The sequence below is a fragment of the Lutjanus erythropterus genome, chromosome 20, assembly GCF_056507025.1.
Source record: "Lutjanus erythropterus isolate fLutEry1 chromosome 20, fLutEry1.hap2, whole genome shotgun sequence".
In the NCBI taxonomy this organism is placed as follows: Eukaryota; Metazoa; Chordata; class Actinopteri; order Lutjaniformes; family Lutjanidae; genus Lutjanus; species Lutjanus erythropterus.
In genome coordinates, this window is record NC_139336.1 from 16021246 (window position 1) to 16034948 (window position 13703).

At 39.4% G+C, this 13703-nt stretch overlaps 2 protein-coding genes across 2 annotated transcripts in view; one reads left to right on the forward strand and one right to left on the reverse strand.

The window, feature by feature from the left end:
* Positions 1 to 650: 650 nt before the first annotated feature.
* On the reverse strand, positions 651 to 11297 carry cdc37l1 (cell division cycle 37-like 1). Its single transcript, XM_084746322.1, has 7 exons — positions 10843 to 11297; positions 9057 to 9356; positions 8371 to 8464; positions 7560 to 7675; positions 6424 to 6546; positions 6018 to 6191; positions 651 to 4231 (listed from the first exon to the last, which is right to left on the reverse strand). Exons 1-7 carry the CDS (start codon positions 10945 to 10947, stop codon positions 4115 to 4117), a joined length of 1029 nt encoding a protein of 342 aa, XP_084602448.1. The 5' UTR covers positions 10948 to 11297; the 3' UTR covers positions 651 to 4114.
* A 1639-nt stretch (positions 11298 to 12936) lies between these two features.
* The window catches only part of exd3 (exonuclease 3'-5' domain containing 3), a 51690-nt gene continuing 50923 nt past the window's right edge, over positions 12937 to 13703 (forward strand). Inside the window, exons 1-2 of the mRNA XM_084746196.1 lie at positions 12937 to 13069; positions 13511 to 13681. The gene's annotated coding sequence lies outside the window, so the exon portion shown is untranslated. The remainder of the gene's footprint in view (positions 13070 to 13510; positions 13682 to 13703) is intronic.

A 13703-nucleotide genomic window follows, 5' to 3' on the forward strand; every position in this document is an offset into this window, starting at 1 on the left:
GGCCACAGGTAAAGTATAACAGTTTGAGCCATACAATTATTTTGCATAGTTAATTGGTTACTGTGGACAAAAAAAGAGAAAAAGAAACACATTTATGAACACTACAGCACATTGTTTTAGCTTCATGGCTTACAATACCTCTGTTTGTGTTTACAGTTTTTATGATTCACATAATACGTGAACTGCCCCGCTCCAGTGCTGTGTGCAAAGTAGAGCTGCAACAATTAATAGGTTATTAATTAACTATTAAATTAATTGCCAACTGTTTTGATAATCAATTTTTGTTTGAGAATTTTTAAGAAAACATGACCAAATCGTCTAATTTCAGTTTCTTAAATGTGAGTATTTTCTGATTTGTTTAGTCCTCTTACAGTAAACTGAATATCTTTGAGTTGTGGACAAAACAAGAGATTTAAGGACTTTGTCTTGAGGGTTTGAGAAACACTGGTTGACATATTTTATCATTTTCTGACAATTCATGGACCAAACAACTAATCACTTAATCAAGGAAATAAGTGAAAGATGAATCGATCTTGAAAACAATCAAAAATAGTGTAAAGTCAGATTAAATGTGTGAAATAATGAGAAGTGAGATGACAACAGGTGCACTGTAGAATCAACAGTGCACCACACAGCAGCTTTAAGACATGTTAATGCAACGTATGGCATTTTTAATTCCACAGTCTGCAGTTGAAGTTTCTCGACAGATTTTCACACTGATTTTGGCTGTCTTGTTTAATAAAGAATATTACTATCAAGGGGACAGTAATTGGGAGGCTAATAAATCTGGCACAACCCTTGAACACAAAAAAAGACAAAAAAAAAAAGTCTGCAAACAACAGAATACAAAAAAATAAAATAAAGTCACACGATTCAAAACACCAAGCTCAGCTAAAGCCTGCTTGTAAAATTAACATTACTGATGAATGGGAAGAATAATAAAGTCAAGTGCTTCAATCATTCCACCTCTGCTTCTTTCTTAAACGGTTTTAAAAAGAGGAATATAAAGTGCAGGACACATTCAGGTACAGAGAGTTCCCCTCTGCATACAAATATACAGTAAAGTCTTTGTGGAAAGCTCAGCCCTTTTTCCCCATCCCCTCCATACTGGTGCTTTTTTAGCTCCTTCTCAGGTGGAGAATTGTGAAATCAAACCAACACGCCACTGACAACAGTCTGCACAGAACACTTGTGTAAGGAAACGGGTGATTTCTCTGCTTCATCACTGAACCAGATAAATAAATACACAGAGGCCATGCAGGCCTAGTTAACCTTTTGGATACTGTAAGATGGAGTGTTTTATGTGTGTGCCAGTTGAAATTTGAGGCTTTGATTATGTTGATGCCTGGTGAAATAAACTCCATTATTAATTAGTTACTCAGTGAAATAACTGCCAAATGTAGGGCCTCTTCACAACTTACATTACCATGCGTCTGACACCCAGATCGTATCTGAATAAGTCACATTCAAACTCAACACTAGATTGTCTTATAAATCTGGGCTGAATTTGCAACTCTAACACACAAAGAGAGCTGAGTGCTTTGTCATGAGTTATAGTGTCTCACATACTAAAAAAGCATGCACTATTTGTTTAAGCTCATTATTGGGCTTTGCCTTATGTCAAGCTGCTTAAATAAATAAGCAACTGACTATTGTTCTGAAAGGCTGAATTATTTTTGTCACAAGAGGACAATACGAGCCACTGCAGCCATTAACTTCTTTATTCTGTGGTTATTTTGTATTATCATTGTAGGCATATATAGGTATATAGGTTAAATTTAGACACGTTTTTCCGCAGACTTAAACACTAGATAAAATCTGAATGTCGAAGATGCATGTTAATGGGAGATGTAAAAGAGGAAGTCTAATTATGCTCTTTAATTGTTGCTTTAAGCTTCTCCAGACAACACCAGGAATACTTTTTTTTTTTTTTGGAAAACCTTAAATATTAAAGGGTAACTTCTGTGTCTTTCAGTCTGGTTTTTGTGCGCAAGTGATTAAAGAGGACAACAATTTTAGAAATTAATGGCGCATTGACGGAGAGTGCTGCAGCCGATCAGCAGGGTAAAACAGATGCAATGTAATCCTTACCAGCAATTTGCACATCGTCAAAACAAGTCCACCAAAAAGTGCTTATTTTTTCCACTGACAGGCTGTTATTATAAGCATCTTTCAAGATAATGGAATGGATCACTACAGAGACAGACCATTTTTAAAGAGAAAATGCCTTTGTGTTTAACCATAAACATACGATTTATTGCTCCCACCAAACTCACAGGACTCCATTTAAGGAAACAATACTTTTTTATCATTGTCAAACACACTTGGTTCAAACTCACCAGAAACAAAATAAAACTCACCAAAACCGACTTGATTCATCTCTTCACTCCCCCAACAATCAACAGCACTGGTTTGGTTAAAATAAACCCTTAATTCACAGCATTAGATGTGAAAAATATTCTGACTATAAACACCACTTCTCCAATGTCCAGCCTCCCTCTCACTCCTCTCCTGATATTTTGCAACGTGATAAAATATCAATCATTCTTATTAACTTTAGAAGTCTTGTTATACTTTGAGCAACAATAAAGGCTCCTGATGGCTTTTCAGGCACAAGGAATAGCAACAATCAGGTAATGACACAATAATGCATGACAAAACACCAAAAATTAACATAATGAAACATCTATTCTATCTGTTCATTGCAGACAACTGATGAGCCACTCACACATATGTCATTGTTTGTCCTTTCCTGATAAAGATCCTGTGAAAGAATGCAGGATTCCTCACATGTAGATCAGCTGTGAGTCTGAAAGCCAATAGCGTCAGGGTGACTGTGACCCAGGACTTTTTGATCCAACATTTTTACTTGCTAGACTATAATTTCATTCCAGCCTCACAAGTTAAATGCCAGAGAAAACACGAATACAAGCGACCACAACTGGAGCATTCATGCTCTCCAAATTTGTTACAGATATTGTTATTATGCCATTAAACACAGACAAACTACTCTTTGCTCATTATTAGCATAGAGCCAGCAACTTAGTTACTAGTGAACCACCAATTAAAAAAAAATGACGCCACGTATGTATGCACGCCAGGTATAAATGTCAACAAACTATCAATAACAATTTCTAAATCGTTCAATAAAGTGATTTCTCTTTGATTTGTTCGACACCACAGCCTCACCTTCAGGTAAACTGGACTCCAAACATGTTCAGATGTGCCGTGTCCTATTTTTTCCCCAACAGTATGAAAATCAAACTATTCCACAGACCATAACTGCTGAGCAACCATCTTGACTCTATTTTACAGTAGTTACTGTATACTGGACCTGTACACACAGGATCAGGTAGTTTTAAATTTGACCTCAAGACACTTTGCCTTTATAAATGCCTTTTTTTGACAAGACCGCATTTATGTATAAAAGTGTCACCGTTGATCTGTCAGTCATGCTTCTCTCGTACTTGACATGATTCATTTTATGTAGCTATAATGCCTGGATTCCAACGGACAGGACAGTTTTGATCTGTCCTTCACACGGCTCCATACCCCAACAGAAGTGGAGCAGTTTGCCTGCCTGATTTTGTCAGTTTCCTTTTACTTTTGGGCTTCTACCAAAGGTAAGTGGGCTACTTTGTAAAATGTTTTCTTTTTTTGTCCATTTTTGTGATCGGGAGTTTGTATTCTTTGTGTTGTCTGGATTGAATTTTCAGTTTGCCAGTTTGTTTTGCTTTCAGATAACAGTGTTTCAGTTTTTCAGGAGAGCCAGCTTTAAGGATTATAATAACTCCATCTGTCAAACCACACTTATGGCACAGCACATGCATTTAACTGGTAAGAGACACTGCAGGATGCAACTCGCCACAGGCTAGCCGCAGTGACATAATATCGATCACATTGAGAACTGTTTATCATCACTGAGACATTATTTCCTGCAGGTTCTCCACTGAAAATTGCAGCACAAAAGACTGATCATTTCTCAGTTTATTCCTGCTCTGCACTGGTGTTTTTCAGCCTGGTCAGTTGTGCAACAGGGAATCCTAAACAGTGAGATGATGGAGATGGAAGAAAAGCGGGGGGGGGGGGGGGGGGGGGGGCTATCCTGCAATCCCTAGGAGGTTTCCATCATGCGAATATCGTCCGTTTCTGTAGTATCATCCTTTGTCCACCTCCCTGTGCTTGTCCACAGTCCAGCCTCTATACAGCGCTTCATAGGATAGTCTGCCACCTAGTGGAGGGAAAGAAAGACAGGAGGGTCCAATAACGATCAATACCCATTCACAGGTGAGGACTGTCAGGCACAAATCAAAAAGAGGTTTAAGTGGAGCTGGAGAGAGATTCTGGAGGATTAAGCTAGGGTTGCCTAGTTAGAGGATTATAATGGTTATGCAACTGCCTCCTCAACATTTAATGCACTGATCTGAGCTTAATGTAGCATTTTGATTGTGAATTCTTCTTTATAAAGAACAACTACTCATGTGCACATCACCGTCGCTCTTCAGAGGCCCAGTTCAGACCTGGTATTTATGTGCATCCTGGGTAATCCGATCACAAATGGACATCTCTGAGTACAGGTGTGAACACGCTCAGGATGCATTTAAGATCTGATCACATTTCAGAGGTAGTCTGAACCGCTTGTGACACATGTTGATACCAGTTTTGAACAAGACCAGATACTGACTGCAAGTCCAAACAGAGGTGAGGAGAGGTGCTACGTGAAGAAAACGGCTCAAATCCAAAAGTAGGACCAGGAGAGCCAAGCTACGGACACAAATTCATACCCGGGTAGCCATCGCTTCTCTGTGGGAGAAGAGGCGGATGTTTTTTCTACTCTCTGAGTAGAAGTTTGGCAGCTAGTCAGGCTGTGGGGCCAGCAGGGGGGGAGGAGGCCCCATTCTCATTCTCTCTCATGTACAAAAGGCTTTCAAACTACAAAGATTAAGTTTACTAGAGAGGCCATTTGGCTACTTTCACCCTCTACTTCATCTGAATATTGAAATACTGGCCTCAAATAAAACACTGTTGCGTGTCTTATTAGTTTTCAATGCCATATACAATAAAGACCTTTAAATAGTAAGACAGTCCAGAGAGTGGCACATTTGTCGCCTGTAGCCTCTCCTTTTCTTTAAAATGGCAGAGTTAGTAAAGCTCCACTCATGCGTAGCCTGGAATCCTCTCAAACTCAATCATGAAACTAACCTATTTATCTGGGGTATGTTCCAAACAGGTGATTTTTTTAGCATTCTGCAACTTTCACCCTCTTTTTTTGCCCCTGTTCAAACTTTTTCTGGAATATGTTGCAGGCATGAAATTTAAATTAAGTGTATATTTATAAAAGACAATGAAGTTTATCAGTTTGAACATTAAATGCCTTGGTGTTTTACTCTATTCAGTTGAATATAGTGTTGCAAAGGTTTTTGTAAATGATTGCATTCTGTTTTTATTTACATTTTTCACAGCGTCCCAAACTTCTCTGAAATTGGGGTTATTTCCAGGAAACCTAATGATGCAAAATAAGGATCTCCAAGTGAACCTTTTCAGTAATACCTGAGCAGCTGACACAAGTTTCTACTGTGTGCCAGAAGTTGAGGTTTCAAATTACAGAAGACAACAAAACGGCAATCTGCAAATACTTTACTCTAGTCGGTCTCACTGATAATATCAGCAACATGATGGCTCAACAAGTCCTGGTTTGTTGGTAACATCAACTTTCATCAATTGTCGTGGTCCTAAGTGCTACCTTGTGCAGTGGTTTAGTCCATATTTCTTAACTCATTCCCTGGTGCATTGTAGCATCGTCACCATTTATGAAACACAGCAGAGACATGTGAATTGAAACAAAGCATGAGTACATTTTGTGGTAATATCACCACAACTAAACTAAAAGATGACCCTTGAGTTCCATGTATACATCAGAAGACTAATAGCTCAATGGTGCCATCTTCCAGCTGTGTGGGGTAACTACAGTAGTCTGTGAGTCTCAGCAGCACTGAGAAAAAGAGACGAGCACTTACTGGAGGTAAAGAGTCCAGGGCTTCTTTGGGGTCGAGTCTGCAGTTTGTGCCAGTGTTCTGTTGTTCAGCGTTGTTGACTGTATCACCTCTACACTTGACTGCGTATTCTTTCACTCTGTCTTTGAAGGCCTCAAGCTCTGTGTGGAAGACTTCTAAGTAGACGTCTTGTCCGTCCTTCACAGCAACAAAGGCGACAATATTAGGAAAACATGGCACAACATGGCTTAAGGGAAATGACAACTGTCTGACAGGAGGTGAAGGAAATTTCAATCATGCATAGGGAAAAATCCAAGAGCACCGTATTAACGTACATTGTAGGGGTAGCTGCTGATTCCCATACTATTGGGAGCCCCTGCAGGAAGGTGCAGTATTCACATACAGAATTAATCAGACATGTGCGTCTTACTTTGGCTTTATGGAAGAATTGCCTGAAGCAGCCTCGAGGATCCTGCTGAGAGGTTGACGCCATCTCCAGGATGAACTGCATGACTACAGCTTGGTGCGCCACCTGCTCCATCAGTGCCTCTTTCTGCAGACAGAACAAATATTTTTTAGCATGTGTGTCTCAGTGTTTCACCTTTTGAGCTTTCTAACACTTAGAATCGATGCAGTATCTATTGTTTTATATGGTAGGTTTACAGCTACTAAACTCACTAAAGCATTTCACTAAAATACCTGATTTCTACAAGAAGTTGGCAGCACAATGGTAAATTCTGGGCTTCTTCACATTGTGCGATACTGCATTAGTTTAAAGCTACCTCAAGGAATTTTCATATTTTGTTGGTTTTGGAGGGCCCTGTCGACAAAAGCAGTAGTGTTTCCACCATAACAACCACAAAATACAACATCAAAAGTAAAATTATGTCATTAAAAATCTCCCTCTGCTTCTTTTTAACTGACTAACATACTACTCCATGTAACTGTGCCTGGAAAAATATAAACAGTCTTGTTTCATGTGATTTCAAGGAGGATTTGAACTGGTGGCATGCATTAAGAATAACTATAAGGAAAGAGCCAATTTTTTTTTTTTTTTTTTTTTTACATATGATCTCTCTTGATTGAACCGTCTCTATAAAAGCATACTGATGCATTGTAGGGCCGGGTGATTTGGTTTGTCAATAACATCTCGATATTTTTAGGCTTTTCCATGATAGAAGACATCAAGTCTCATATCATGAAATCAATATAATATCGTGTAATCGTATGTTTCAGTTTCATTTCCTGATGATGTGCATGCACACTTGAATAGAACAGAGCCATTATTAATGTTATAAGTAACTGCATTTTAATGTCTGCAGATGTCAGTGCACCTGCTCAGGCTTATGGTTCCATGCTTACACTGCTCTTCCAGTTTGATGAGCTGAGAGGAATGAACTACACTTGCCGTGTTTATCATAATCAAAGGATACGCCACCCGCTGCAACTAGATGACTGTTATGGCATAAACTATGTCAGGCTGTGACTACACAGACAAGATTAGTCAGCAGGATAGACTGCTTAAAAAAATTAAATAACGCCAGCCTTATCCTTTCAGAACTTTACCCCTTCTTGTTGTAGTCTCATGCACCACAGAATTAAGTAGTTGGCTGTTTCCTCACAGATGAGCTGAGGCCTGTCTGCGAGGAATCGCTGACTGTCGTCCCATCTCCGCAGCATACCTGACAGAGGGATAAAAGTGAAGTAGGGTTGTGTGAGGTTCTTATCGATAGTTTCAGGACAAAAAGCAATGTACTGATTCACACAGGGTCAGCAACAAAATGAATTCTAACCACTTTAAAAAGACCCTGCATCACTCATCATCACTTCACATATATATAGTCTTCACAGCAGTACATTGCTTCAGTACGTCTCTGCTTCTCCAGACTAGAGAGTATGTCAACTGCCATTTACTGTACCTAATACACTGACTATGGACAAGTACCACATACAACCCCGCTTCAAATGATCCAAACTATCCCCTTCAGAAGGAGGAAATTCATCATAATGAAGGTATAGTTATGTAAAAGTCAGACTGACATGGACTACCTTGACTAGTGCAATTCTGGAAACATTTAATGCATATTTAAATATAATGCACTGATAATTTGGATAACACACCAACTGCAATAATGAGCATTCTATGAAAAAGGCAGGAGTGTGTGTTGAGATGAAACTACTGCCTAAAACGTGTGCAGTGGTTTATAAAAATCATTTAAGAATGCAAATGAAAACAAAATGGAGGAGAAATCCACAAGTCAAAAAGCTAAATGATGACATTTTATTTACCTAACACCAAAACAAAGAGCCTTTTTTATTATTAATGTGAGGGTGAGAATATTCTTATTAGAAACCTAAGATTTGGCATCTCACTTACCAAAATGCCTTAGCTCTTGCTCATACTTCTGAAGAAACGTCTTGCACTTGTCCTGATCCATTTCTACAGGTTGACTTTGAACATTGATGATACTCTGGGGAGAGAGAAGACATTCACTAACTACTGATGATGTTACTACATGGTCAATAAACAGAAGGTACACATGGTCAAACAGGTATAAAAATATTAACAGACATCAATATAATGCAACTGAGGTCCTGTCCTGATTTTATTCACTTTTCATTTTCCATGTTATCTTTTTTTTTGTGACCAAGTTTTAATTGTGTTTTCTTCATTTACATTGGAGGTTATATTCATATAAACATGTCATAACAGAATTTGAATGAACATAACTCATCTATTCATTTCGTACATTTCTGTCACTCACATACTGTCAAAAAATAAATTGACATACCAAGAATAAATAAATAAGTATAAATAAATAGTACATATATCTGAATATTCAGTACAAGACCCACAACAACCTCTTCACCCTGCCCCTCTCCCACCCACCCCTCTCCCATGTGGCCTGAACTTGTAGTTCTTTTAAACTAAAAAATGATATCTGTGTTACATGAAATAGAACAGGACATTAATAGGCAACACCTTTGTTTACCCTACTATTTCATATAAATATGGCTGCAGTGAAAATGGTCTGGAGCTCACATAACTGTTTGCATACTTACCTTATCAAAAACATCCCAACTCCCAACAGCTCCGAGCACAGGACTGCGACTGGGCTCCTGACCTGCCAGCATGCTCTCCTTGCGGCGCCACTCCTCCTCAGTGTGTGTGAGTTCTTTGGGGCAGGCCCGAGTCCGAGCACGTTCCTGCTCCAGGGATTCTGAGCTGTGGACCCCTAAAGAACACATCTGATCCTGGGCCTCAGCCAGTCTCCAGCTGGAGACGATGGAGGCCTTCACACAGCGCTGCTGGCTCTGGCAGAGTGACGCCATGGCGCAATCGCAAAAGTGCAATGATGGTGACTGGTGTGAGGTGAACAGAAGAAAAGCAGATTAGGACATGAGAGAAACATACAGTCAGTGATTCAAGTTAAATTAACAGTAAACCCTTATTTATTACACACTGACCCAGTGTAATTGTAGTTTGTGTTTGTTTGGGAATAGTTTTGAAAATATCAGCTGAGATGAGATGTCTGCCCTCTCTTCAGTATAACAAGACTAGTTGGCACCTGACTTGTGATGCTCAAAGCACAAAAAACAAAGAACTCAGCAGCAATGTCTCATTCCAAAAATCATGACCCAGTTACTCAAGATAATCCACAGACCTTTTCGTGACCAGCATAATGAAGGAACTACATTAATTCTAGTATTAAAGAAAGTAATTCAGGTTGATTCTACTGTAGAAAGAAGATAGTTCCTCCATGAAACTGCTCACAATAGGCCCTGTGAATTATCTTGAGTAACCGGGCTGTGATTCTTGGAAAGAGACACTGGTTTTGAATTTTTTCAAATGTAATTTTTGGTGCTTTGAGAACCACAAGCCCAGTGCCATTTCGTCTCACTGTACTGTAAAGAAGGAAGACATTTCTGTGGCCAGCGTTTCCAAAATTCTGTAACTCAACCAAAATTATCTAGGTGGAAAAACAGCACTGCAGGCCAGAGGAAAAACTGGCATTTTTGTATCAGTGTCAAGTTTAGCATGAACATGAAGAAGTGCTCATGAAAGGCAGCCACGTTAGCAACATCCTCCCAGAGAGGGAAGGTTGGCTCTAATAGGAGTGAACAGCTGACACCCACAAACTGCCTGCTCACCCTGAATCTCTAAATCTCTAAACTAAATGTAGGCCGTTGGCTTTCAAGCTTTCATGACCACAACCACGCTGTATTTGGTAGAGGGTGGGGCGAGGGGGCTAAAAATAAATAAATGCTTGTTTCCATCTTAACCATGGCTACATGACCACCCAAACAGCCAAACGCCTCTTCATCGCACACAGCTGCCAGTGTCTGTGAACACCGTGGACCTGGGGGAAAAGGAAAATGAGCTCCATGTCTTACTGTGGTCTCTTATCTGACCCCTGCGCACATGGAGGGTCTCTTTCTGATGCTGATTTCTCCAATGCCCTGACAGGACAATGACACTGCAAGTTACCTCTTTACCTTATAACCACATGTTGAAGTGGAAACTGGCTACTCTGATTGCGCACCTCGGTTTGTATTCAGTGTAGCATGCAACCTGGACACTGATGTTTCACACCATGAGAGTTGTTGAGTAGCTGCTAACTGATACGATAATGACACAACAGCGGAGGTCAGCTGAATAAAACTAGCACTATTGAAAGCAGATACTAGCCCATACGTTGCTAACTGTCCAGCATATCGGACTTGGCATTAACTCACTTCAATGATCCCCAAACAGGTTTAGCTAGTTAGCATGCATTTAATACCATTCCGTTATATCCGTGCTGCCAAGTTTCCGCAAATAACCCGACAGCTAGCATGAGCTAATTACCTGCTGGCGAGAATAAACACCACTGGAGCCCCTGGCCGTTGAAGCTGGGTCACTGGTGGACGCTTCGTCGGGGTAAACTGAAGCTCCGTTTCCCAGCCACTCCATCACTGCTAAGCAGCTAGTCTAGCTGTTAGCTCTGCTGTGAGGTCCGCTAGCTAATGCTAGCTGCGTTATTGGAGTCAGTAACAGTGTTGCTCTCTGTGATCTGCTGGCTGCCACAATTATATTTGATCTAAATGCCAGTGTAGAGAAGTCAGCAGAACCGACGGAGGAAAATGATTCACCGCGACTGGTCGGGGTGTTCAGCTCCTGTAAATAACAACGTTGTCAAACTTACAATAACAACATCAGTTACTGGCTGTTCAACTACCGCGGAGCATGGCTGCGTCAGTGACACGCAGACCACGTGGGAAACAACATTGACCATGTGACCCTGTCTCAAATATTTTATATATTTTTTTAAAATGTGTGTTTATTATTTAAAGTTGAGTTACATGTGCGATGCCCCTTACCTGGTTGTATGTTAATGTTGTTGTCAGTAAAAAAAAAATATTCTGTGGGCGTCGTTTTTTTTTCTTTTTACACTTTCCTCTTTACTATGACCATTATATATTTTTTTAAAGATATGTATTTATCACTTTAAATTGACTGTAATGGGCTATACTTTTTTTTTTCTACCCGATTGCATGTTATCATGTTGATGTAAAAATAAAACACAAATAAATAAATACTTCTGTGGTCGCCTTGGAGGAAACCCCTGACCCAACTGATTTGGACAAGTCATTGTTCAAATAAAATAGTGTAAATAGTTACAGGCCTTACATCTTAACTTTTATCTGGGTAGGGAATAACTATAAGACAACTGGTATGCCCAGATGTATCTGTGTCGGATTTGAACTGAATGCCTGATTGTAGTCTGATCATTATAATAATGAATATGCTGTATTTAAATTAAGTATAGTTGAGAAAAGTCTTTTGGGAAATGAATAATCTGGAGTTAGAGATATTTATCAATTAAAATAATTTAATTGTATGCCGTTAGAGTCTGGGTATGTAACAAATAACTTACTATTTCATACTATTTCATTTTAAATCCTTCTCTCGTTTACCTACACTCTGTATAAGTGCAATTTTGAGGTACTTGTACTTTATTTGAGTATTTCATTTTCTGCTACTTTGTTCTCCACTACATTATCTTTTATAACTGAAGCTACTAGTTACTTTGCAGATTCAGATTAACATAATGAATTAATAATTAATTGTATTATTTCATTGTACTATTATTAATACATTATTATAAACTGAAGTACCCAGTAGTTTATAAAGTAGCCTAATTTCAAGTATATTAGTTTTACCAGATGCAACATTAACATGATGAACTTATTAATGTATCAGTAATCAATCAATAATCCAGTCATTCAGTAATATCCCCGCTGTGAAATGGATAAAGGATTAATAATAATATCTGTATGTTTAATTCTGAAACGAGCAATTCTGCAGGAACTAAAAGATCTGAGTATTTTCTCCTTTACATCTCATCTCATAAAATAGAAATTCGCTGAGAAAAAAAAAATGTTGTCCGCTCTGCATTCTTTGACCAGAGGGGGGCAGTAGTTCACTTTGAACCTGCATGACAGCCTCCACTGAAAAAACTAGTAGAAGACCAAGAGGCACAGGGAGAATATTGTGCCCAAAGTGTGATATTACAGGCAACTTTAGGTATCGCTCCCGATAAACTGCAATGAAATATCTAAGATTTTAGGAATTCATATTTGTTGTTAGGATTATAACATGGTGAATGGGTTGCTATTTGAAAATCCTAGCGAAAAAAAGCCGGATTTGTTTACAGTGTGAGAGCAATAACAGCCTGGGAGATCTAACGCAGGGCGAAAATAGTTCAAGTATCACTAGTCCAAACAAACTTAAGGTCGTGTCAAGAAGAGAAACCTAGACCCGTGAAAGAACTCGCGAGAGTGGCTAATTTAACCCAAACTATGACTTTTCCCCCTCAAACCATAACCTTGTGTCTCTGTCTATACATCTACTCAGATTTTAACCGCAGTGTTGTTGCATTAAAACATTAATAATGTGTACATGATGCCGAAGGAAGAGACAACACCGACAAATCTCGCGAGATTTTTGCAATTCAAGGGTTCCCTCCTAGCCTTAGCACAAATATAACTAGCTAGATACCTGACGATAGCTAACTGGAAGCAAATATCACATGGTGAGTCCATCCATATCGATAACGTAATGTTACATTATTGTATTGAATACATCTCTTTTATCGACACATGACAAAATAAAGCCGAATTTGTATTGAGCCCAACACTTCAACCTAGCATTGAGTTTTGAGTTAGCTTAAAGTGAGTCACGGGCTAACCAGGACAGTGTCACTAGCAAAACTACAAACACCGTTTTATATTTTAGTTATCTTTCACGCCAAAAACACTTGAGCAAGTATGAAATTAACACACACACGATTGCCACCAAGGATGAGTTTGATTTGTCTGGGCCAACCAAGCTAATATTTGCTAACAGAGAGAGTGTAATCAAGCAACGAGGAAGTAGGGTGTATTGTACAACCACTAGGTGGGGATAAAAGATAATATAACACCTGGCTGCAGGTGCCCTAGCTCTCTTCTCTTCCTCCTCCATCCCCTGAAAGAGGTGCTGTTGCCTGGACAGCCCTGAATGCTTAAGCCCGCCTCTAGAAGCCTGCAGACATTCAGACAGGGAGAAACAACCAGACTTCAGGCCTAAAAAAACATCCTCAGCCTGAAATCAAGTCTCATAGCCAGCTGGCATCTTGCCCTTTCTCAGGCTGCTGTTCCCACAGGTTTGTGTATGTGTGTGTGTGT